General features: G+C 42.2%; 1 protein-coding gene across 1 annotated transcript; it reads right to left on the bottom strand.

Moving 5' to 3' along the window:
- Positions 1 to 669: 669 nt before the first annotated feature.
- Positions 670 to 7,370, bottom strand: LOC119659363 (probable fatty acid-binding protein). Its single transcript, XM_038067414.1, has 3 exons — positions 7,214 to 7,370; positions 900 to 1,174; positions 670 to 834 (listed from the first exon to the last, which is right to left on the bottom strand). The coding sequence occupies exons 1-3, from the start codon at positions 7,284 to 7,286 to the stop codon at positions 784 to 786; spliced, it is 399 nt and encodes a 132-aa protein (XP_037923342.1). The 5' UTR covers positions 7,287 to 7,370; the 3' UTR covers positions 670 to 783.
- Between the last annotated feature and the right edge of the window lie 5,786 nt (positions 7,371 to 13,156).

Raw genomic sequence — 13,156 nt, 5'->3', positions numbered from 1 at the left:
TTCTGCAATAGAGTGAGGAAGGTGGGACGTCTTTCGTCAGCAGCTTTATGCAGATACATGAGAGCTCTCTCCAGACAGCATTGCCAAAGAGATGCTGAGGAACACTGGCAAATGGAATCGTGTTGCGCATTATGTTTGGGCTCTTCTTATTGCTGAACTAATAACTCCCTTGGTCCGTCCCATCCCGTTGGTGAAAGGAATTCCATGATTTGAAGGCTCCCAAAGCCGAGTGAGCGGGAGGGCTAGCTCGAAGTAATGTACTAAACAGGCTTTGGGGTAGTTCCCTGATTACAGGCAGGTGGACGTAATGAAAACCCCCATGAAACTCCCAATATAACCGAGCTGAAAGAAGCTGAAGTTATCCAGAGGTATTTAATTCGGAGAGCTATCCCAGTTCGCATGGTACCAGTATACCCTTGGTAAGGTTTCGTGATGAGATGAGTTCCCGTGAAGACTGGGGTTTGGTGGCCCTTATTAACCCTTGAAGCATTCACCTACTACACCAAGGCCAAAAAATACAGCATTTCTTAGTGCCACCTCGCCACCAACTCAAAGCACCATGAAAGAGGATAGAAACAAATGGCGAAGATATCATAATTAAGCATAAATTGCCTATAAACTTTGATGTCAGCGCTAACCAGTTAGTGCTGATAAATAACAACAAGAACCTTTTATATCAAAAATTTGTCACAAGCTTTTAATTCTCTTAATCAGAGTCATTCATTCTTACGTAAGGAATAATCATTTTCACTTAAATGGTGTCTAGTTGTCAAACGTAACAGTTTAAATTACTTTATAATGTCTCACGGAGGTTACATCACCGACGGTTAAAGTCTGCAAAAGAAAATAGAATAAGATTTCAATTGAAATCAGAAAAAAACATTTTATTTTCAACTCACCATAGTCAATTCAGTGTCCGTGAATTCGCGAATGATTGTGCCGGGCTTGTCGCCTTTTTCTTCCTGGACCAGCTTGTTGGGAGTCTCGAAGCGGCAAATAGTCCTAACTTTGCGTCCATCCATGGTTTCATCTTCGAATTCCACTCCAGGCTTGAACTTTAATACACTGGTTTTCACTGTGGATGCTGAAGTCAACTCATATTCGTCTCCATTTTTGACCATATAAACAGTTGGGACCATACTGTTACCAAATTTACGCTTGACCGCACCAACTCCTAAAAACGGAGATCCGATTTAGTGGTCAATTTAAGGAGAGTAATAATAAAAGTCAATAGTGAACTAGTGCTTGAGACGTATTACTGGATTTCATTTCAACGGAATACAGAATAATAAGACCCGTCATTGACGGCAACTCAGAAATAATAGTAAGGTATTCCAGGAGAGTAGAATTGTTAATATTAATTGGGGAAAGGGGGTTACAAATTTTTAAAAAAAATTTCTATTTTCCCAACACGCAGATCCCACTATATATATGTATCCTCTAAATTTGGCATCACGAATTAAGTTTGGGGGATGCACCCTGAAAAGACTACGCTCCAGATATACTACAATAATAAGGCCACCAATTACTTGCATGGCTGTAATTTGGGCGAATAGAAACCAGAACACACGTCAAGACGGGCTTATATGTCAGTGGCGCGATGAGAATACGCTCAACAGCATCCCTGGAGGTTCTTCTGAGATTGACTTCTCTTTTTATATATTTGCAGGATGTGCGAGGGTGTCAGCAAGGCGGCAAAGTGCCGAAATCGAAGGTAGATCGCCATTGTTTCTAGGCGGTATCTCGAATTACTAATACCAAAGGCATTGCAATGAAGTTTCATTTCTACAAGAAATTTAAAACACCGTAGGACAATGGGGCAAACTAGGGGATCGTGGCAGTGACCTAAAGTCTTAAATCGGGGAGTTACTTGTTGTATGGATGGCATCCTGTCCGCAGAAGGAGTGGGCGCCGGGCTAGTCGTCCAAGGAAAACATACTTTGAACCAATGAGTAAGAACACCAGTGTATTTTGGGTGGAAATATACACCATAGGTAGGTGTACCTGCTTTAACCTCAAAAGGCCAGGCAGCTCTCAATTGTGGCCCTCACGACCAAGTGCTTGGAACAAGGTGATGCTATGGAGAAAGAGTTAGTCCAAAAGTGGACAGGAGACCTTTTTTTAACCTGCTTGCTGAACGAGGGTCAAGCACCGCTGCCTCAAGGCTATTTGCACTTCCCGGGGTAAATTCCATATCATCGAGCTACCCCATCGTGGCCAAATGAGATAAGATTGGAATTTGCGTGGATCGAAGCACAATTCCGGATCACCTGGATTAGCCTTTATATCAGAGACATCCCTGAAATGGAAAAATACCAGGCTCTTGAGCAGAGACAAGAGAACACGCCAACTTCTTTTCAGCTTATCGTTACAGTTCTTGTAACGTGTTCAGTGTACCGCCGGGAAACCAGTGCCAGATTCCTAAATTAAGTAATCTGTCAACGATCAAGAAGATTTGGAGAAACTGGCTATCGCCGCAGAGCTCGTTGCTAAATTATCGTGTCGAACGCCACACTATGTGCCCAAAGCAACGCGATCCCCCAGTCTACGTCCGAGAAGGAGTCCTTGTCGAATCTGGTCGTAGAATAGCTGATAAAAATGAATCGCATAGAAGCGTTGTCTCATGAAATAAGCCCTCCCACGTCAAGCAATTATTCGGCGTAAATTTAGTGCTGACAGACAAGTCTGCGATTTGTATAGACGATTTGGAATCACTGCAAGATAATGCCGCCCATCAAACCCATCAAACTGCTGAAACGGCCGCAGCTAATAGTTCTTAAAAAAAAACGAATTGCTCCGCCGCCCACCCTCTTTCCAATGAAATGCTCAGAAAGCCTCTGCGTACAAATTGTTTCTGGTCAATAGTATTACCGTTAACACGTACGATATCAAAGCGCTTTCCTCTTCGCTGGACCCTCCAACGGTCATCACCCCGGCGATTTTGTATTGCTAGAATGTCGTCTCCCATCCTTGCCACCGATTTTCTTAAACTCTATTCGTGGATATCCGAAACAAAAGGTTCTCAGATCCTGTTAGACACGCGTTCATAGCAGATGAGTATTTATTGGCCATTACTGAGGGACATAACGACTGTCAGGCAACCTGCTTTAGACCGTCCTCGCAGGCTTCGCCGCGAAAAATTTTAAATCGGAAAAGCGTTTCAATTCTTTATAAACGTAGTTTACCGCCGAACATCCAAAAAGTTTGGATGAAAAAGACGGTTACTGGTACCCGACAAAAATCGCCTCGACACTATGATGGTCCCGGACAGGTATCCGATAAGAAACAACAGACAGTACAATCAACTTAACTGCCAATGATTCTTTTCAAAGATTGACTTTTTCAAAGTTTTTTATCAAATACCGCTGGTTTCCAGTAATATCCCGAAAACAGCCGTCACGACACCTTTCGGTTCATTTGAGTTTACGGCGATGATCTTCGGTGTGCCTAACACGACGCAGACATTTCCGCGATTTATGGACAATGTCATACTAGGACTTGACAATTACGTTTGGACTACATATCGGTCGCATCAAATTTGAACAAAGAATATTTTCGCACTTGCGCCTAGTTTTCGAACATCTCCTAAATTCCTAATGGCCATCATCCTAGCCGAGTGTGTTTTCGGTGTGAAGAAGTTGGAACATCTACAGCATGGCAGTAGCGCAAAAGGCTTCTCACTACCTACGTTTCGGGTCGACACAATCAGCACGTTTAAAAAGCCTACCACCGTGACCCTTTTACATTTTATCCGTGGCATCGCTACATTGCAAGCGCTTTTTAACAAGCACTGTGCAGCAAATAAGAATGCTTTCGAAAGACACAAGCTTATGAACCTCATAGGCAGGCCACAGAGCAAAGACCAGTATCAGATGTTCCATTGCCTGGAGGGCTTAGACTTCCTTGGGTTTACCGACCATAAACCGCTTACGTAACGCTTGTGAGCTTAGTCAGCCGACAAAGTCTCGCGGCGTCAATTGGGGCACCGCAGTTACATTTCCTTATTTACTACGGGCTTTCGTTTTATTACTGGCATGAGCAGCAATGAATTAGCAAAGGCACTCGCCTATGTTGAAGCTGTTAATATGCCTGCATTCAACAGCGAACATGGGCTATCTCACGAGTAATCCCAGGACACTGAGCTACAGAATCTGCTCGTTAGCAGCACCACCGCATTTGACTCGCACTTGTGTGCTATGCCAACGCTCAAAGGTCACCGCTTTAAGTGTTCCCCACATCGGGCGAGTTCTTTCAACCTCGAGCTCATAGGTCCTGATACCATCATATAAATATTATTTGACGGTAATCGAGTAATCGACTGGTCCTCAAGGTGGCTTTAAGTGATTTTAATGGCCAACTAGACTGCGGACTGGGTGGCCTTCTACAACAACTAGGTGCACGCTACTGAACATCACCTACAATTATTGGAAACGAAGGTATGCAATTCGGATGGTCGTCCTTATTTGAATTCTTTGTAAACTGCGAATCCAGGACATAGCAGGCTAAAATATCACCTGGGGAAACTAGGGATCCGTGATCCCGTCTGCAGATTCCGCAAGTCTCGAAACTTCCACGCACATTCAGTGACAGCGTCCTGCACTTGTCAAAGTAGGTTAAGATGCCAAGCTAAAACATTTGGAAGTAGGGAACACATTAAAATTCCTATCGTCATCGGCTTAATCGACATACTATAGCTAACACTGTAACTATTAAAGGGTTACAACAGTTACAATACAGAAGTTGTCACAATCTCAGCAGATAATAGATTGTTCCTTACACTAGTGTTAAGCTGTTAGGTTCGGACGGTCTTACTTACTTAAAAACCCAGGGATTCAGGTAGTAGTCGGTTGTTGGTTACTGTGAAAATCCATCAAAAAGCATCTGCGTTTGCGGAATGGTGTACTTTTGCATCGTTTGAATCAGACCATGTGGAAGTCCCGAAACCGGCATCTAAGCGACGACTGGCTCCCGTCTGCCTTTCCTCTTCATGGGGGGCCAAATGACATGGTGGCCCTGCGGCGGCCTAACCCAACATAAACTTTCGCCCCCATTATATTTGAAGCGGCAGGGGGCGAACATTTAGATTGGGGTGGGCCACAGAGGGGCCACCATGTCATCTGGCCCCCTTGAAGAAGAAAAGAAGACGGGGGCCACTTGTCGCATAGATGACGAAATCGGCTGAGAATTAATCCTTCCTCGTCATTTCGCACGCGTTAGGTTTTTTTTATGATTGTGGCCTCTCCTTTATTATGCCGTTTGGTAGTTTAGCTCCTTTGGGATTGAAATTTTCGGTGGAATCAACCCGCCTCTAGACTTCATGTCTCTATTAGAGTAGCTTACCCCGGATGGGTTTTGTTTTGTTGACTGTTGAGTCAAGGCACGTGTCCTGACACGGAAATAATATTTCAGAACCAAGAACTGATGATGATGATAGTTATAAAGCGGTGAGGGTCTGTAACATGTTGCACAGTCCCGTGCACGTGTTGCCGAAAACGACGAATCTCTGGTTCAACAAGGGGCGGTAAGATGTTGTACCTGCTCTCCTGTTGGTATTTCAGAGTAGGAACGGATGGTAAAGAGTTTCATTCCCTCGTCAACTTCATCCGCTGCCTACGTGAGCCAGCTGCAGTAGACGTCACAGGTTGTGGCACAACAGCAGGATCGGTCACAGCGGAATACTTTAATTATTGTTATTATGCATCTGAAAAAGCAGCATCATTACTTAGAGGAAAGTTGCGCAAACTGCTGACAACTTGCGAGGTGAAACGCAGAACATAGTGCTTCCTTCTAGTGTTGGAGTAATAAATTTTTATCAGACGTTGCAAGCTTGTCAGGAAACCAGAAGTTGGACGTTTCAGATATGAAAGGTTTTATGTATTTCTTATATGACAACATTTAAGTAGACATTTGACCAATTATTACTTAGCACGTAATGTGTACCCATATATTATATCAGAATATTCGCTTTCGCACTTCGACCTATCATAACTTCGTTAGTGATGGTGCGATTTCCACCAAACTTGTTAGGATCATGTATCTTATAATCTGTATTGCTGCAATTTCATGATTCTAAGACGAAATAAAGGGGGATATTGCAGTCACAATGCTGACCGCATTGCCTCCTAGAGTCCACTGTAGTGTACCGTTGCGGTCTTGAATGAAGTGCTCTAACACACTTCAAGGCCCTGATCCAATATGGATTGTTGCGCCAACGATTATTATTATTATTGCAGTCAATTTCCAAAAATTATAGTACTATTATTATTAACTCTATTTGAAAAGATGTCAGTAGGAGGTATTTCGAAGCCTAGGCACGGTATAGTGGCAGCATCATGATTTTTTTCAGAATTGTCGATTGGGTAGGCTTTGAGAATGGATCCGTCAAAGAAATGACGTACTGTATGCGATGTGAAAACTATTCGTGCTTATCATCCCATATTTCAGGAAAACACAACCCCCCCACTTCTCCCTCGCCAGACCTTGGTGCCACTACTAAAGGATAGTGTTATCTGAAGGGTATGTCAGGTAATAGCAATATCGTTCCTCTGAAGTGATGTTCATAGCAGACATCCAAAAAACTGAACCAGTGACTAGGAGGGGGTCTAAAATCAAACAAAGGATTTCCCTCGTCCTAGTCTCGACATCTCAGTGTTGATATTTGGATTTCTCATGCCACAAAACCACTTTTAGAAGACCACTTAAAAGGCTTATTAGGTTAAGAAGATTCTAACCGGGGTTGCCAGAGCAGAGTACAGGCAAAGAGCTGTGAGCTATCTCTGTCCTGAATGAAACCTTCAGCCCTTGCTTTTTTTTAAGGGCGGATGCTTTGGCTTACGTCGCCTACCTCAAACTAGATCTTATTAACTTTGCCGCTTTAAGGAGGAGTTTTCTGCCAGGATTACTGTCTTGTTGTGTTTCTTCATTAGAATTAGAATTCTGTCTAAAGTCCGTTTTCAGGATATGAAAATTCGCCTTTTGTATTAATCACAGATTCAGGTTATTTTTTGTAGGGTTCATCAGATCGCAATAGCACGACTACAGCATTACATGACCGGCAGGCACACTCCTTAAAGTCCTTCTTGTGTCACTTAAGCGCTAACTTTTATCGTAAAAAAGCTTTTAATTTCCATCACTTTAAAATCGCTTTGAAGTTTTAAGCCACTAAAAAATTTATATTTTACTGCACACTATTTAAAAAAAAGTAAAATCTCACCGAGCGCTTTCATGTATTCATCGAAATTTTCAGATTTCTCCAACTTGTATTTCTTTCCTTCCCAACAAGCCATTTTGAAAACTTTTTTTTTTTGGTTGTTATTCCTTACACCACATTGAATGAACTGCAAAAAAATTGGAATTTCATTGTAATTTATACTCAATCTCAATAATGTTTGCACTTTGTTCTACCGGCATTTGCAGGCTAGATTAAAACCTGCAAGTACATACATACTGATAACTTGCAATAAATTCGTAATCATTGAATTTGTTGCTGTTATTTTGATAATGACCCCAGAAAGTCAACTGCCCAGCACTTGAATTTGGGCCTCCAAGTTTTTATTTGCTCTCCGCAGTTTCAATAATTTATGACTAACATTCAAATATGTAGATAAGATTCGAACGGAAATGGCTTTACTCAAAACTTAAAGGTGCTTATCACCAGTATTTGTAGGCAAAGGGCTGATATCCTCCAGATCTGTCGCAAAATGACCAATGGACATTATGACCCCCAGAAGCTGGCCATATTATAAGTCACACAAAACAAGTCGGAAACCAGGAACTCGGCGCTTCAAGTATGAAAGGTTTCGTTGATTTTTTTTATCGAAGAATATTTGGGTGCATGATGGATGAATATGACCGATATTCAATTCGATGTGATACTGAACTTTTACCTCTTAGCAAGTAGTAATTTGACGCGAAGGAGGCAAATCTGACATACCACAACTTTGTTAATAATGGTAGGATTTCTACCAAGCTTTCCAGCGTGATACTTCAGATTAAAATCTACCGATGAAGGGCGAACTTAAAGTTGATTCGCAGTAGATTTTCAAAACTTAGTAATACACTACTATAACTTTTTTTTAGCAAATATTAACATAGGGTATTTTCGTGACGTTGATACAATGTGCATAGACTACCAGAATCGGATTTTTCAGTTTGTAAGTTTCTTCGAATGGGTCCTTGAAGTAATTGACCCTTTTCGGATCCCCGCACTCCCCCCCCTTTGCAACCAGTGCAAAACTAATATCTGCAGTACTGTACTAACTGAGACTTTTCACGCCTATATTCGGTGAAAAAAAAATGGCACTGGTGTGAGAACCCCCCTTAAATCTACCGAGCAGCAATGTAATTCACTGTATATGTGGGGATTCACAGTTCCAACGCTTCTAACAAGTTTTGTATCAATAGGTTCAACTGTTTCTGAGAAAAGCGCGTGAGACAGACAGACAGACAGTCATTTTTAAGAAATCACAAAACCTCCAAAATGATAATGTAAAACCTTATCGCGTCGCTATTGATTAACCTAATTGAGTAATATGATAAGTAGAACAGACAACTGTCAGGCACTTTTTGCGACATTTCCATTAACCTGTCTGCCGAAAGTTAATCGTTGTATAATTTACGCTTTAGTTGCAAAAACCTATTAACTTTGCCATGTTATTTATATCTAAAATTTAGCGAAATTGAAATTAAAACTTCCTCCGTCAATACGTTCAACAATAGTGGAGACCCAACAAAATTTACAACTTAATAGTTATCCTTAACATGAAGGTTAAAATATATGCACTGAGAAGAGTTAGCGACCTAATACCCCAGGGCAAAAGACGCCAAGGTTTTAATCACACACAAAGCTATTGTAATCGAAATCCAAGCTGTGTGAAATGGGCTGTGAAGTAGCGAAAGAATTACAAAAGCTAAAACGTAAAGGAACACTGCCGCCAAAGTTGGCTGCTCCCGAACAGCGAGTTTTAGAGCATCCAGACCGGGTGCTTTGTTATTGCCAACTCTCCGGAAAATTTGTCCAAGTTCCTTCTCAGTTACCGCAGGTACGGTGTAGACGTCCAATGCTTGCTTATGTTGTTCGCAGTCCCCTTTATCCGGGGGGAAGAGCGCCATCATGATATCGAGCAGAAAAGGCAGGTAGGTCAGTTGTGGTGTTCGTCCTCTCATCTTCTTCATTGGTCTGCCTCTGTGCAAAGTTCCTTGAAGCATTCTCGCTTGCTGGTCCGTATAGCCTGCTTAAGTCTACCTCGAAGGTTCACATATACTTGCCGTTTCATGTCGAAGTCCGGTCTTCCTCTAGATCGTTGGCAGATCCGTCCAGCTCGAAAACATGCATCCCGTAACTCCGCGATCTCTTCATTCCACTAATAGTTTGAGCGCCTTTTTTGAGGACTCGTCGCCTCAGCATAGCAGCGTCGCATGTTCTCGTTATGAGTCCAATCATTTGCTCTATCTTTTCTGTAGCCGCACCACCGGGATTTTGGCCTCCCAATAGCATCTCGGTGAACGCATTCTCTTTAAACTTCACACCTTCAAATGCCTACATGTGCATATTCCTATGCATCCGCCGAGCATTCCCTTATCCGCACGAAGGGACGCGCCTGATGGGAGTTCTATCTGTCTGCCACATGCAGATTGTAGCGATTCACACCAAATTTGGCGGAGAGGTGGGAACTGTGAACGCTCACGGATACAGTGAGATACATAATTCCACAGCAAATTTAAGCGGGTATGGGGACCATTCATGAAAGGGGGGTGGTGAATATTTTTTTTCCGTGAATTATAGTCATGTGGGATATCAAATGAAAGGTCTCGGTTAGTACTTTCCGAATACGGTCTTAGTTTTCACATTTGTTGGAAAGGTGGGGAGTGCGGGGGGTCGAAAAAGATCATCTCTTCAACGGACTCAGTCTCCGAAACTACTCAACCGAAAATCTGAAAAAAATCACGAAGCTACCACTATATGGTGCTTAGGCTCCGAAAGATGCTCCATATCGATATCTGTTCAAAAAAAAGTTAATAATAGTATATTATTGGAATTTTAAGTAATTGGCTGGAAAACTCCCTTGAGTTCATCCTAGTGCCATGAACATGCAACAACATAGGCTATAACATAGACCATGATCCCACCAAGTTTGGTGGAAATCGAACTATTACTAACAATGTTATAGTAGGTCAAAGTTGTCAGTTGTTTAAAAAGACTATGAATGTCAATATCACGCGAAAGGGGATATTTTGACATAATATATGCACATATTTCGTGCCACGTACTGATGGAAAAATGCACACTCAAATGTTTTATAAAAGAAATACACAAAACCTTTCATATCTGAAGCGTCCAACTTCCGGTTTCCCGCCTTGTTTTAATTAGTTGACACTTTTTTTGGCTGGGAGAAATTCATCTTGGATATGCATTTAGAATGAATTACGCGGATGCCAGACTTTTACCGCCCAAAACCTCCTATATTTTCTCTACACTCTCCCGCGCGGGACGCCGTTCTGGTATTGCTTCGCGGAGCTGATCAGTTTATTAACTGTTCTGCTTTATGTCGTGTTAGTTGCATTAGCTTAACTTCTATGCCTCTGTTCAGCTTCTGCTTTTTTTAGCCGGTGCTGCACAGCTCCAACTACTGCATTGCACGCGGCATCCGATTTCACCATTTAACCAACGAGATTTTCTATCATTAACGGGGACCCCAGCTCCTTCTCGAGGTTTCGTCTTGGGTGTTCGAATCTTGGGTAGACGAAGAAAAAATTTTTTGCATCTTCTGATGCACCTTCACATGTAGGACAATCTGACGATTCGTCCATTTAAGAATTGAGTCAAGTCGTAACTCGTCTTGCCATGGTTTCGTGTAGTCCACATCCTTATGAATTAGCCTGTATGTCCACCGACCGTTCTTCGCCTGGTCCCATGCTGTTTACCATGCAGCCAATGGCCTCATTCCTCAGTTTGCTTGCTAAGGCTCGCTTCCTGCTTCTCATATAAGCGATATTGGTAAGAGAGGGATCAGTCAACTTTTGCTATTCTGATACTACCCCCGTGCTCACCCATATAGCAAAAAGTTGTTTCGGCGTTATGTCAAACACAGCTGATTGGATGTTCGTTACATCTCGTTCATGCTCAAGGGCAAAACAATTTGAAATCGTGCGTACTGTTTCCGATTTTCTACTATTTTTATCACAGATGTCGACACTGGTACCGCATATAAAAAAACAGAGCTGACGACTCGCGATAAAAGAAATCGTCGGCTGAGTTTCGGGCGCCTACATTTGGAAGCATCCTTGCTAATGCCGAGCTGATGATCGCCGCTTTTTCGCCCAGCAAACTAGGAATGAAGGGAATATGAACCGATGCAAATCTGAACGGTTTTTCGTTTTCGTCACTTCGTAAAAAGTACCAGCTCCGTTTTCTGTTCGACAAACTTCAGTGCGAAGTTTTCGAGCCAAGACTTGATGGTACAGATAACCTCACTTGCATAAATTTCTACTTCGTCAAGGTGATTGGATGTTATGGCCACCCCAACGTCATCTACGAATCCCTCGACAGCAGCCTGCTTAGGTATTGGGAGCCGTAGAACGCCATCATATAAAAGAACAGAGCTGTTCGATAGCAGAGGGCCCAGAACAGACCACTGCAGAACTCCTGCCGTTATATCGTATGTCTTCGACCCTTTATCCGAATCGTAAAGTAATTATTTGATATAGCCGGTAATATGTTATCCGCTCGAAAACCTTGCCTATTGTATTCAGAAGACAAATAGGTCTATAGGATGTTGGCTTCAGGATCAATACAAATTTTTGTAACTTTCAACCCGCGGGGAAAGATTTCTCCTTTAGACAGTCGGTGAATATTTGTTAGAAAATTGTTGGTGCCATTCTCATTGCCAGTTTCAGCGCCTTGTTTGGGATATGACCAATACCGGGGGCTGCGTTATCCCGGACCCGTTTTACTACGCCCAGAACTTCGTCTGCGGTTATTGGGAGGATATCTTGAGAGTGAGATCGTAGGAAATGTAGTTTCCGGATGTTGGGGAAACAGTGTCGAAACAATCTCCCGCAGCAATCTGGGATATCTGAGACAAAGGTCAGAATCTGCCTCATTACAGAGTCGCTTTTTTTCACCAATTATAGTCATGTTAGAAAGCTGGAGAGTGCGGGGGTCGAAAGTGATCATTTCTTTGACGGGTCCATTATTAGAAACTACTCAAAAAATCTTAAAACTATCTTAAAAGCAGCTGCCACTATATGGTGCCTAGGCTCCGAAATACCCTACATACCGATATCTGTTCGAATAAAGCTAATAATAGAATATTAGTACAATTTTTGGTAATTGACTGCAAAACTCCTCTTAAATTCATCCTAAAACCACGAAATTGAAACAATGTGTAACATAGAACATGATCCCAGCAAGTTTGGTGGAAATCGCATTATTACTAACAAAGTTATGATAGGTCAAAGTTGTTGCTTCTGTGCAAATTCAAGAATTTGAATGTCAATATCACCCGGATATTCTTACATAATATATGCATATATTACGTGCTAGGTACAAATGAGACGAATGCAGACTCAAATGTCTTTATAAAAGAAATACACAAAACCCTTCATACTTGGATCTATCAGCTTCCGGTTTCCGGACTTGTTAGTCGTTATCGTAGTTGATGATGATGACCAGGGTGCATTATAAGTTTTAGTATACAAAAAGATGAGTTCCGGGAAAAACAGGATGCACTATAGAATCGAAGGTGGTTGAGGACCGAAAAACCAAAATTCAGTGTTCCTTCCGGTGAAATAAAAGGTTGTCTGCATTCTCCGTCCGAAAAGTCTCCAGCCCAGACCAAAAATCCGGTAGCAATTTGACGCACGAACACATAGAGGTTGCTCGTTAGTTTAAAGGTATCTGACACCGTGTGTCTACTAACCATTGGAGCGCCGAAGGGTAATGATAGATCAATGCAAGAAAAAAGAATGGGGGTGTCAGGAAATGCCGTGCCGCGGAGAAGCTGAAACTATATTTATTGTAATCTGATTCTAACCTCCTTAAAGAAATATAAAAGATCATGCAAGGATCTTCGTGACAAGCCTCGCGACAGGCCGACCAAGAAAATGCATACAATGTCGTTACAAACATGATGATCGGATTGAGTACCCAGATCAG

The sequence above is a fragment of the Hermetia illucens genome, chromosome 6 (genome assembly GCF_905115235.1).
Source record: "Hermetia illucens chromosome 6, iHerIll2.2.curated.20191125, whole genome shotgun sequence".
Taxonomy (NCBI): Eukaryota; Metazoa; Arthropoda; class Insecta; order Diptera; family Stratiomyidae; genus Hermetia; species Hermetia illucens.
This window is presented reverse-complemented; position numbering and strand designations above follow the sequence as displayed.

Bases quoted from the DNA above. Each gene is read 5' to 3' on its own strand.
- LOC119659363 (XM_038067414.1), bottom strand. From the start codon at position 7,286: ATGGCTTGTTGGGAAGGAAAGAAATACAAGTTGGAGAAATCTGAAAAT. The intron at 1,175-7,213 runs GTGAGATTTTAC...CTCCGTTTTTAG, and splicing joins TGAATACATGAAAGCGCTCG to GAGTTGGTGCGGTCAAGCGT. The intron at 835-899 runs GTGAGTTGAAAA...TTTCTTTTGCAG, and splicing joins CGGACACTGAATTGACTATG to ACTTTAACCGTCGGTGATGT.